At 49.0% G+C, this 13,471-nt stretch overlaps 1 protein-coding gene across 1 annotated transcript in view; it reads right to left on the reverse strand.

Moving 5' to 3' along the window:
• Window positions 1–8,996: 8,996 nt before the first annotated feature.
• LOC119965007 (zinc finger protein 234-like) overlaps window positions 8,997–13,471 on the reverse strand; it is a 53,984-nt gene continuing 49,509 nt past the window's right edge. Inside the window, exon 6 of the mRNA XM_038795205.1 lies at window positions 8,997–9,975. Coding sequence (XP_038651133.1) covers window positions 9,827–9,975 — 149 coding nt within the window. The 3' untranslated portion in view covers window positions 8,997–9,826. The remainder of the gene's footprint in view (window positions 9,976–13,471) is intronic.

A 13,471-nucleotide genomic window follows, 5' to 3' on the forward strand; every position in this document is an offset into this window, starting at 1 on the left:
ACCAGTACTCAAATGTCTATTTTTGCCTCTCTTTTACCTTTTATATATGTATATGTATATAAAAGGTAAAAGAGAGACAAAAATAGACATTGGAGGACATGGGAGGCATCCATGGCTGATGAAGGAAATCAAGGACCGCATAAAAGCAGAATAAAAAGCATTCAAAATGGCGAGGATTAGTGGGAAGCCAGAGGATTGGGAAGCATTTAAAAGCGAGCAGAGGACAACTAAAAAAGAAATAAGGGAGGAGAAGATGAAATATGAATGCAAGCTATGCAATATATATAACATATATATTTTTAAAAAATCTTCCTATCTTTTTTTATATTACTAGCTAGCTTGCATTCATATTTCATCTTCTCCCCCCTCATTTCTTTTTTAGTTGTCCTCTGCTCGTTTTTAAATGCTTCCAAATCCTCTGGCTTCCCACTAATCCGCGCCATTTTGAATGCTTTTTCTTCTGCTTTTATGCTGTCCTTGACATCCATCATCAGCCATGGATGCCTTGTCCTCCCCTTAGCATGTTTCCTATTCCTTGGGATGAATTTCTGTTGTGCCTCCTGAATAACTCCCAAAAACTCCTGCCATTGCTGTTCCACTGTCTTCCCTGCTAGGCTCCTTTTCCAATCAACTCTGGCCAGCTCCTCCCTCATGTCTTTGTAGTTACCCTTATTTAATTGTAATACCATTACATCTGATTGCAGCTTCTCCCTCTCATCTGCAGGGTCAATTCTGTCATATCATGGTCACTGCCCCCCGTGGGGTTCCTTCACCTTAAGATCCCTAACCAAGTCTGCCTCATTACACATCACCAAATCCAGAATTGCCTGTTCCCTAGTAGGCTCTGTCACAAGCTGCTCCAACCATCTCTTAGACATTCCACAGATTCATTTTCTTGGGATCCACGACCAACCTGATTTTCCCAGTCCACCTGCATATTGAAGTCCCCCATGATTATTGTAATATTGCCTTTTTTACATGCCTTTTCTATCTCCTGATTTATTTTCTGTCCCATATCCTGACTACTGCTAGGGGGCCTGTACATAACTCCCATCAGGATCTTTTTACCTTTGTGATCCCTCAACTCTTCCCAGAGATTCTATGCCTTCTGATCCTATATCGCTCCTTGATATCGATTTAACTTCATTCCTTATGAACAATGCAACCCCGCCCCCTTTGCCCATCAGCCTGTCCTTTCGATAGGACATAGATCCTTGTATATTTAGATCCCAGCCCTGATCCCCTTGCAGCCACGTCTCTGTGATGCCCACAACATTGTACCGGCCAATTTCAATGTGCGCAACAAGCTCATTTCCCTTGTTCCGTATACTGCGGCATTTAGGTACAACACCCTGAATCCTGCATTGACCACCTCCCTTCTCACATTTGTCACCTTTTTTGCTCTGCCTGAGGGTGATGGTGTTCTTTTATTTTGGTTCCCTATTTCCCCTTCAGTGTCACATTCTGGTTCCCACCCCACTGCCATACTAGTTTCAATCCTCCTGAGTGGCTCTCACAAACCTCCCAGCCAGGTTATTGGTGCCTCTCCAGTTTAGGTGCAACCCGTCCTTCTTGTACAGGTCACACCTGCCCCAGAAGAGATCCCAATGGTCCAAAAATCTGAAACCCACCCTCCTACACCACCAGTTTAGCCACGTGTTTAGCTGTACTATCCTCCTACTTGTAGCCGCACTGGCACATGGCACCGGGAGTATTCCTGAGATTACAACCCTAGAGGTCCTGCTTTTTAGCTTACTGCCTAACTGCCTGAGCTCCTGCCTAACTCCTCATCACTCTTCCTCCCGATGTCATTAGTATCTATGTGTACTACAACCTCGGGCTGTTCACCCTCCCCCTTCATGACTTTCTGTGTTTGTTCCGAGACATCCTTGACTCTGGCACGAGGGAGGCAACATACCATCCTGAAGTCTCTTTCACGTCCACAGAAGCGCCTATCTATGCCGCTTACTATAGAGTCCCTTATAACTATCACTCTCTTGCTGCACTTTGCCCTCCCCTGCTGAGCAAGAGAACCAGTTCTGGTGCCACAGTTCTGGCTGCTTTTGTTTTCCCGATAGGCTATCCCCCCCAACTATCCAAAACGGTATACCGGTTAGAGAGGACAGCCACAGGGGATTCCTGCGCTGACTGCCTGCCCTTTCTAGCGGTCACCCATCTGTCTGCCTGCACCTTGGGTGTGACAACGTCTCTATCTATGACGCTTTCCGGCAACTGCATGCTCCTAAGTGCATCCAACTGAACCACGTGGTTTGTGAGAAGCTGCCTTTAGAACATAGAACATACAGCACAGAAGGAGGCCATTCGGCTCATCAAGTTTGCACTGACCCACTTAAGCCCTCACTTCCACCCTATCCCCGTAACCCAATAACCCCTCCTAACCTTTTTGGTCACTAAGGGCAATTTATCGTGGCCAATCCACCTAACCTGCACGTCTTTGGACTGTGGGAGGAAACCGGAGCACCCGGAGGAAACCCACCTAGATACGGGGAGAACGTGCAGACTCCGCACAGACAGTGACCCAGCGGGGAATCGAACCTGGGACCCTGGAGCTGTGAAGCAACTGTGCTATCCACTTGTGCTACCGTGCTGCCCACGGTTGGTTACACTTACTGCAGATGTAGTTGACCGGAAATCTGGAACTGTCACGGATCTGCCACATCTCACAGTTAGAGCACTGCAGCCTGCTGAGTGATATTTATGCACCAGTTAATTAATTCAAAATAATACTTAAATTGTTACACCGGGGGGAGGGTCACAGTATTCATCAGAAAGAGAATGGTCACAATCATTCTAGTGTACTGAACGTTGAACAGTATCACTCTGAAATAAAGTCTAGAGCAGGACAGCCCAGGAGAGGAAGCAGGACAGGGGAAAGCCCTGGGGATGTTCTGAGACAGAAACTAGACGAGGTGAATGTTCAGCCTCTGACATTGGAGCCGACAAGGGGTGGCCTCTGGACAGGGCAGTGCTGTCAGACATCAACTCATGGGACATATGCTCACACAATGAGGCCCAGCTCACACTCTTTAGTCAAAGCTCAAGCACTGGATCCTTATCTTCTCCACTTGCCCCGCTGACCCACTCTCCTGTGCCCCTCTCTCACCTGTGCATGTGCTGATCCCAACACTGTGTGTCATCGCTGTCTTGGGTGCTGTGGGTCTTCCTCTGCCGTCAAACACATCCGAGGCTACACATTTCACACCAATGTTGTCAGTTTGAATGCCTTCGAGGATGAAGAATGCTATTCACACACTGAAAATCTCTGTCAAATGTTTACCCGGTAAGGAGCAATGTCTTTAAAATGATGTCATCCTATAATATCCACACTCGTTCAGGAATGAATATTCAATGAGTGATGGATGAAGACGCCAATGAATTACATCCCATAATATCCACACTAATGTTCTATCCTGTGGAGAACAAGGTGTGGAAATGCCATTGTGAGAAGATCCAGCCGAGAGACCTGGGGCAAAATTCTCTGACCCCCAGCAGGGTCGGAGAATCGCCTGGGGCCGCCAAAAATCCGGCCCCCACAGTGGCAGAGATTCTCCGCCACCCGGGAAGTGGCGACGGCGGGAATCACGCCACTCCGATCGGCGAGGCCCCTGCGGCGATTCTCCGGCCCGCGATGGGCCGAAGTCCCCCTGCTGGGAGGCCTCTTCTGCCGCCGAGGTTTGAACCACCTCTGGTGGCAGCGGGATCGGCGGCACGAGCAGGCCCCCGGGGGGCGATTGGATCCCGGGGGGGGAGGGTCCCCACGGTGGCCAGGCCCGCGATCTGGGCCCCCTGCTCAGACTCCGGGCCAGTGCCCTGGGTGCACTCTTTCTCTTCCCCGGCCGCCACGGTCTCCGCCATGGCGGAAGCGGAAGAGAAACCCACATCGCGCATGCGCCGGTGGTGACGTCAGCGGCAGCTGGCCGCTGACGTCACCGCCGGCGCATGCGCCGACCGGTGAAAGCCTTTCGGCTAGCCCCGCTGCCGGGGTCGCCGGTTTTTTGCGCCAGTCTTCTGGTGCCAACCGCTCTGGCGCGGGGCTAGCCCCCAAAGGTGCGGACAATTCCCCACCTTTGGGGAGGCCCGACCCCGGAGTGGTTGGCGCCACTCCCCTACGCCGGGACCCCCCGTCACGCCGGGTAGGGGAGCATCCCGCCCCTGTTTAGAACATAGAACATTACAGTGCAATACAGGCCCTTCGCCCCTCGATGTTGCGCCGACCTGTGAAACCCCTCTAAAGCCCATCTACACTATTCCCTTATCGTCCATATGCCTATCCAATGACCATTTGAATGCGTTTAGTGTTGGCGAGTCCACTATTGTTGCAGGCAGGGCATTCCACGCCCTTACTACTCTCTGAGTAAAGAACCTACCTCTGACATCTGTCCTATATCTATCACCCCTCAACTTAAAGCTATGTCCCCTCGTGCTAGACATCACCATCCGAGGAAAAATGCTCTCACTGTCCACCCGATCTAATCCTCTGATCATATTGTATGCCTCAATTAAGTCACTTTTTAACCTTCTTCTCTCTAACGATAAAAGTCTCAAGTCCCTCAGCCTTTCCTCATAAGATCTTCCCTCCATACCAGGCAACATCCTGGTAATTCTCCTCTGCACCGTTTCCAATGCTTCCACATCCTTCCTATAATGCAAGCAATACTCCAAATGCGGCCGCACCAGAGTTATGTACAACTGCAACATGACCTCATGGCTCTGAAACTCAATTCCTCTACCAATAAAAGCTAACACACCGTACGCCTTCTTTTTTTTTTTTAAAATAATTTTTATTGAAATTTTTCGATACAAACATTTACCCCTACTACATTTTAAATTATAACACAACAAATCCCCCCTGGAAAATCCTCCCCACGCCCCCCCCCCCCGCGCGCACCCCCCCACCCTCCCCCCCCCCCCCCCGCGCTACCAGTCTAGCAACCAAACCGTTTTTCCCTTTCTACTGATGGCCTCGGGCAGTCATTGCCCGCGACCCCCCGCTGACGTGCTCCCTTCGTTGCTATCCCCCCCCCCTCCCTTCCCCCCCCCCTTTCTCCCCGGGTTGCTGCTGTTTCGGCCTCCAGTTCCTATCTCTGATCCAGAAAGTCAAGGAAGGGCTGCCACCGCCGGAAGAACCCCTGTACCGACCCTCTCAGGGCGAATTTGATTCTTTCCAATTGGATGAAGCTTGCCATGTCGTTTAACCAGGTGTTAACACTTGGTGGCCTTGTGTCACCGTACGCCTTCTTAACAACCCTCTCAACAAATTAAATTTGGGCAAAAGCGAGGTTTTTGTGATACACCCGGGGGACCAGGGAGAGGGTATTGGGAGACTCCCCTTCAAGCGAGCAGGAAAGAGCTTTAGGTACTTAGGGGTGCAGGTGGCAAGGAACTGGGGGACCCTCCACAAGTTGAACTTTTCCAGGCTGGTGGAACAGATGGAGGAGGAGTTTAAGAGGTGGGACATGGTACCGTTGTCGCTGGCGGGGAGGGTGCAGTCAATCAAAATGACGGTCCTCCCAAGGTTCTTGTTTTATTTCAGTGCTTGCCCATCTTCCTCCCTAGGGCCTTCTTCAAAAAGGTGACGAGTAGCATCATGAGCTACGTGTGGGCGCATGGCACCCCAAGGGTGAGGAGGGTCTTTTTGGAGCGGAGTAGGGACAGTGGAGGGCTGGCACTACCCAATCTTTCGGGGTACTACTGGGCGGCAAATGTGTCAATGGTGCGCAAGTGGATGATGGAAGGGGAGGGGGCAGCTTGGAAACGAATGGAGAGGGCGTCCTGTGGCAACACAAGCCTGGGGGCCCTAGTAACGGCACCATGGCCGCTCCCCCCCACGAGGTACACCACGAGCCCGGTGGTGGCGGCCACCCTCAAGATATGGGGGCAGTGGAGGCGACATAGGGGGGAAATGGGAGGTCTGTTGGCGGCGCCAATAAGAGGGAACCATAGATTCATCCCGGGGAACATCGACGGGGGATTTCAGAGCTGGTACAGGGTGGGCATACGGCAGCTGAAGGACCTGTTTATAGAGGGGAGGTTTGCGAGCCTGGGAGGGCTGGAGGAGAAGTTTGAGCTCCCCCCGGGAAACATGTTCAGATATCTACAAGTGAAGGCATTTGCTAGGCGGCAGGTGGAGGGGTTTCCCCTGCTCCCCAGTAAGGGGGCGAGTGATAGGGTGCTCTCGGGGGTCTGGGTCGGAGGGGGGAAGATATCAGACATCTACAAGATAATGCAGGAGGCGGAAGAAGCATCAGGGGAGGAGCTGAAAGCCAAGTGGGAAGGGGAGCTGGGAGAGCAGATAGAAGACGGGACGTGGGCGGATGCACTGGAGAAGGTCAATTCTTCCTCCTCGTGTGCGAGGCTGAGCCTCATTCAATTTAAGGTGCTGCATAGAGCTCACATGACGGGGACAAGGATGAGCCGGTTCTTTGGGGGTGAGGACAGGTGTGTCAGATGTCTGGGAAGCCCAGCGAACCATGTGCATATGTTCTGGGCATGTCCGGTGCTGGAAGGGTTCTGGAAGGGGGTGGCAAGGACGGTGTCGAAGGTGGTGGGGTCCAGGGTCAAACCAGGATGGGGGCTTGCGATCTTTGGGGTCGGGGTAGAACCGGGGGTACAGGAGGCTAGGGAGGCCGGAATACTGGCCTTTGCGTCCCTAGTGGCTCGACGAAGGATATTAATTCAATGGAAGGACGCGAGGCCTCCAAGCGTTGAAACTTGGATTAACGATATGGCTAGCTATATTCAGCTAGAAAGGATCAAATTTGCCCTGAGAGGGTCGGTACAGGGATTCGCCAGGCGGTGGCAACCTTTCCTTGACTTTTTAGATCAGAGATAGACGTTCGGGGTCGTGGCAGCAGCAACCCGGGGGGGAGGGGAGGGGGGGGGGGAGGGAGGGAGGGGGGGGAGGGGAGGGGGGGGGGAGGGGGGGGGGGCAGCAAGGGTCGTGGGGGGACACGCACGACTGTAACGCGGGCAAGCCTGCTCGCTGCTCATGTCTGAAACTGTAGGCTGCCTTGGTTGTTAAGGTTGCCGGGGGGGGGGGGGGGGGGGGGGGGGGGGGGGACTGGTGCGCGTGAGAGGGCGGGCGAGGGAGGGACATTTGCCTAGAGGGATTGTGTTGTAAATAATTTAAAAATTAGTAGGGGTAAATGTCTGTATGGAAAAACTCTTTCAATAAAAATTATTTAAAAAAAAAAAAAACAACCCTCTCAACCTGGGTGGCAATTTTCAGGGATCTATGTACATGGACACCAAGATCTCTCTGATCATCCACACTACCAAGAATGTTACCATTAGCCCAGTACTCTATCTTACTGTTATTCCTTCCAAAATGAATCACCTCACACTTTTCTGCATTAAACTCCATTTGCCACCTGCCAGCCCAGCTCTGCAGCTTATCTATGTCCCCTGTAACTTGTAACAGCCTTCTGCACTGTCCACAACTCCACCGACTTTAGTGTCACCTGCAAATTTACTCACCCATCCTTCTACGCCCTCCTCCAGGTCATTTATAAAACAGATCCTTGTGGTACACCACTAATGACTGGACACCAGTCTGAACATTTCCCATCAACCACCACCCTTTGTCTTCTTCCAGCCAGGCAATTTTTGATCCAAACTGCTAAATCACCCTGAAACCCATGCCTCCGTATTTTCTGCAATAGCCTACCATGGGGAACCTTATCAAACACTTTACTGAAATCCATATACACCACATCAACTGCTTTACCCTCATCCACCTGTTTGGTCACCTTCTCGAAGAACTCAATGAGGTTTGTGAGGCACGACCTACCCTTCACAACACCATGTTGACTATCTCTAATCAAATTATTCCTTTCCAGATGATTATACATCCTATCTCTTATAAACCTTTCCAAGACTTTGCCGACAACAGAAGTAAGGCTCACTGGTCTATAGTTACCGGGGTTGTCTCTACTCCCCTTCTTGAACAAGGGGACATTTCCTATCCTCCAGTCTTCTGGCACTATTCCTGAAGACAAAGATGACTTAAAGATCAAAGCCAAAGGCTCAGCAATCTCCTTCCTAGTTTCCCAGAGAATCCTAGGATAAATCCCATCTGGCCCAGGGGACTTATCTATTTTAACACTTTCCAGAATCGCTAACACCTCCTTCTTATGTACCTCAAGCCCTTCTTGTCTAGTAGCCTGTATCTCAGTATTCTCCTCGACAACATTGTCTTTTTCCTGTGTGAATACTGATGAAAAATACTCATTTAGCACCTCTCCTATCTCCTCGGACTCCACGCACAACTTCCCACTACTGTCCTTGACTGGCCCTACTCTTACCCGAGTCATTCTTTTATTCCTGACATATCTATAGAAGGCTTTAGGGTTATCCTTGATCCTACCTGCCAAAGACTTCTCATGTCCCCTCCTGGCTCTTCTTAGGTCTTTTACTTTGTGCTTTGTGCTGAATTGTTTGATTGGAACAAACCCAACATGGGAGAAAGGGCCTGGAAGTTGGGATTTTTGATCCAGGGTGATGGAGAGCCCTGGGAGTAGGGCCGGGTGACCCTGGAATGAGTGTGGAAGATGCTGGGTGAGGAGACTGGATAGGTGAAAGGCCTAATGTGGAGAACCGGCACTGTATCACAATTTTAAAAACAGAGCAACATAAAACCGCCATCACCCCTCACACGCTCTCCAATCCCATCCACGCCAACCAATGCTCCCCACTCCCATGGCCACTCATACTCTCTATGTCATTCTATGCCATTCACTCATGGCGTCTCGTACACGCCATGCTAACCTATGTATCTAACCACATCCATGACTTCTCACATTCTCTGCCAACCTCTGTCCCTCACGCAATCCTCATGCCTGTTTATAGCCTCTGTGACAACTTAGGATCAACTCAAACTACCTCATGCCTATTACCCTTACAGCACCCATACCAACTCACCCACTATCCACAATGGGAAGACATCAGGACCCATGCTGAGCTTAAATAAAATGAAATTGCAAGTGTAGCAGACTTTATTTTGTTAAAACATTCATTCATGAAGAAAAACAATTATTGTTTTAAATTGTCTCAATTACATAATCCATTATGATACATCTCATTCAATTACATCCTTATAAAAATAAGCACTGAAATTCATAGTCCAACTTCAAAGTATCCGCATCTACATGGAGCTGTCAATCAAGTGTAAGAATCCTGCGAAAAACCTTTCTCTGTTCTATGTTTCTTTTTTAATTCCTGTCCTGCTGGCTGCCTTTAATCTTTTTACTAGCTGCTGCAACATTGAGACTTTTGCTTAAGCTACAGATTTGAGGCAAACTAAAACACCCCTTGTCTAATGAACTAGCCCAGGTCTTCCCATTTATGCTCTGTGGCAGAGTCCGTGATGTCAGATTGATAGATTTGGCAAGCAGTCAATTGGTGAGTCTGGAATTCTGAGACATCGCCTGTTCTCACTTGTAATTGGTGGAGCCATTCGGAACATTCCGGAAGAAAGGTGAGTCATATGAAGAGCTCAATTTTGTCCTGGGTTCTGTGAGGAAATTCAGCCAGAAAGCAGCTCTCTCTCTCTCTGCCAGGCGATTTAAGAGGCTCCCAGTCAGACCTGTGGAAGGCACTCTTATTTAAAAGACTGCAGTCAGATCTGTGAAGGGAAGGACTGGAGTGAAAGGCTGCGAGCAGGCTCTCCTCCCAGGTCTGTAATAGTTTAATCCTCTGTCTGAATGGCTAGGGGAAACCCAGTCTGAGTGCACCCTTTAAGATACAGGCAGAATCTCTGCACCATGATCAGACAAACAGAAAAAGGGAAACTGCACATAGGGTTTGCTTAATTTCTCAGGGGGTAGAGCTCCAGTAATATCTCAAGGAGAGGGAGGCTCCATCTGGTGATCGAAGGATAGAATTGCATCGACTTGAATCTCCTGCATGAGGCTTCATCCAGTAGTCGAAGGATGGAACTGCACTGACCCGAAACTCCTGCAAAAATCAATTTTCCAGAGGGTCACAAACCGGCGCCCTCAGAGACCACAACCCCATCAGCAAAGATCCTAAAATATCTCATACCTCTTAATCCTTGCTATTTTTGTAGCTTTCCTACTTCCCCTTACTGTGTGTCGGTCTTGTGTGGTCTGGGTGGAGGGTGGGGCGGGGTTTTGGGATAGGTAGACAAGTAGTCCATTGTTTCATTATTTCTATTATATGTTCATCTTTTACTCTTAGAACATTGAACGATACAGCGCAGTACAGGCCCTTCGGCCCACAATGTTGCACCGACATGGGAAGTCAAAAACTAAAGGCCATCTAACCTACACTATGCCATTATCATCCATATGCTTATCCAATAAACTATTAAATGCCCTCAATGTTGGCGAGTTCACTACTGTTGCAGGTAGGGCATTCCACAGCCTTACCACTCTTTGCATAAAAAACCTACCTCTGACGTCTGTCCTATATCTATTACCCCTCAATTTAAGGCTATGTCCCCTCGTGATAGCCACCTCCATCCGCGGGAGAAGGTTCTCACTGTCCACCCTATCTAACCCTCTGATCATTTTGTATGCCTCTATTAAGTCACCTCTTAACCTTCTTCTCTCTAACGAAAACAACCTCAAGTCCATCAGCCTTTCCTCATAAGATTTTCCCTCCATATCAGGCAACATCCTGGTAAATCTCCTCTGCACCCGTTCCAAAGCTTCCACATCCTTCCTATAATGAGGCGACCAGAACTGTACGCAATACTCCAAATGCGGCCGTACCAGAGTTTTGTACATTTGCAACATGACCTCATGGCTCCGGAACTCAATCCCTCTACCAATAAAGGCCAACACACCATAGGCCTTCTTCACAACCCTATCAACCTGGGTGGCAACTTTCAGGGATCTATGTACATGGACACCGAGATCCCTCTGCTCATCCACACTGCCAAGAATTTTACCATTAGCCAAATATTCCGCATTCCTGTTTTTCTTTCCAAAGTGAATCACCTCACACTTCTCCACATTAAACTCCATTTGCCACCTCTCAGCCCAGCTCTGCAGCTTATCTATGTCCCTCTGTAACCTGCAACATCCTTCCACACTGTCTACAACTCCACCGACTTTAGTGTCGTCTGCAAATTTACTCTTGTTAGAAATAAACAGTTTGTTGATGTTTTGCTTATAAATCTGGTGACTGTAACTCATTAGAGCAGTCAAGGGTTGAAGATCTCAGGAAAACACACATATTATTAGTTAATTCACTTATGTTGGGACTCTGAGGTCTGTGGGCCTGGAACTGACTATGCACTCACTTAGGGTGTTGTAATACAAGCCTGATGGCCTGTACCCTAAGGTATTAAGAGAAGTGGCAGTAAGGGCAGCACAATGGCGCAGTGAGTTAGCCCTGCTGCCTCACGGCGCCGAGGTCCCAGGTTCAATCCTGGCTCTGGGTCACTGTCCATGTGGAGTTTGCACATTCTTCCCGTGTTTGCGTGGGTTTCGCCCCCACAACCCAAAGATGTGCAGGGTAGGTGGATTGGCCATGCTAAATTGCCCCTTAATTGGAAAAAATTAATTGGGTACTCTAAATTAAAAAAAAAGAGGTGGCAGCAGAGATAGTGGATGCATTGGTTACGATGTTTCAGAATTCCCTGGACTCTGGAAGGGTCCCGGTGGATTAGAAACACGCTCATGTGACACCCCTATTCAAAAAGGGAGAGAGGCAAAAAGTAGGAAACTATAGACGGGTTAGCTTGACCTCTGTGGCGGGGGAGGTTCTGGAATCAATAATTCTTTTTAAAAATAGCAGCAGATGGCGCTGGAGCATGACGGTTCTCTGCAAGCTCTCCCTAACAGATCCCTTTTTTACTTATCTTACAATCGTTCCCTATTATGTATTTTCTTTTATTTCCTTTTCTTTTCATGTACTTAATGATTTGTTGAGCTGCTCGCAGAAAAATACTTTTCACTGTATCTTGGTACACGTGACAACAAACAAATCCAAATAAGGAGATAACTGAACATTTGGAAAGACAACGCTCAATCTACCATTGTCAGCATGGTTTTCTGAAGGGTAAATCATGATTGACAAACTTGCTTGAGTTCTTTGAAGATATAACCAGCAAAGTGGATAATGGGAAACTGTGGATATGGTATAGACATCCAGCTGGCTTTTAACAGGGTTCCGCATAAAAGACTGATCCAGAAGAGGAGATTGCAGGGGATTAGGAGGAGCGTACTAGTTTGGATTTAGGATTGGCCAACTGACAGAAATCAGAGGGTTGGGATAAATGGGTCCTTCTGTGGCTGATTAACTGTAAGTAACGGGGTGCCGCAGGGATCAATCCTCAGATTGTTTACAATCTGTATAAATGATCTGCAAGTAGGGACAGAATGTACTGTTTTCATTAGAACGACAGAGGTTGAGGCGTGACCTGATAGAGGTCTACAAGATGATGAGGGGAATGGATTTGTGCTGTACTTTTCTTTTTTCTTTGGAGGGATACGGACCCAAGAAGTGTAGAAGATTTTAGTTTAGATGGGCAGCATGGTCATCACAAGCTTGGAGGGCCGAAGGGCCTGTTCCTGTGCTGTACTTTTCAGTGTTCTTTGAAAGAGTTGATGGGCAGGCACTCTTTCCCAGGGTGGAGGGGTCAGTCACCGGGGTGCATAGGTTTAAGGTCTGTGGGGCAAAGTTTAGAGGAGATGTGTGAGCCAGGTGTTTTACACAGAGGGTGGTGAGTGCCTGGAACGTGTTGCCAGGGGAGGATGTGGAAGCAGGTACATTAACAGCGTTCAAAAGGCACCTCGAGAAATACATGGATTGGATGGGTATAGAGGGATATGGCACAAGGAAGTGCTGAGGGTTTTGCCAAGGGTGGTATCATGACCGGTACAGGCTTGGAGGGCCTAGCAAAATTTGCAGATGATCCTAAGATGGGAAAGCAGGCAGTAAAGAGGAAATAAAGATTTTACAGATGGATATGGGGCAGCACGGTAGCATGGTGGTTAGCATAAATGCTTCACAGCTCCAGGGTCCCAGGTTCGGTTCCCGGCTGGGTCACTGTCTGTGCGGAGTCTGCACGTCCTCCCCGTGTGTGCGTGGGTTTCCTCCGGGTGCTCCGGTTTCCTCCCACAGTCCAAAGATGTGCGGGTTAGGTGGATTGGCCATGCTAAATTGCCCGTAGTGTCCTAAAAAGTAAGGTTAAGGGGGGGGGGGGGGGGGGGTTGTTGGGTTACGGGTATAGGGTGGATACGTGGGTTTGAGTAGGGTGATCATTGCTCGGCACAACATCGAGGGCCGAAGAGCCTGTTCTGTGCTGTACTGTTCTATATAGATAGGCGAGGAGATTGGACCAAAATTTGGCAGATGGAGTTTAATGTGGATAAGTGTGAGGTTATCAACTTTGGCTGAAAAAATAGAAAGGCAAATTATCTGAATGGAAAGCAGATTCAAAATACATCTGGGCAGAGGGATCTGGGTGTCTTTGCTCATG

This window comes from Scyliorhinus canicula, chromosome 4 (assembly GCF_902713615.1).
Source record: "Scyliorhinus canicula chromosome 4, sScyCan1.1, whole genome shotgun sequence".
Classification (NCBI taxonomy): domain Eukaryota; kingdom Metazoa; phylum Chordata; class Chondrichthyes; order Carcharhiniformes; family Scyliorhinidae; genus Scyliorhinus; species Scyliorhinus canicula.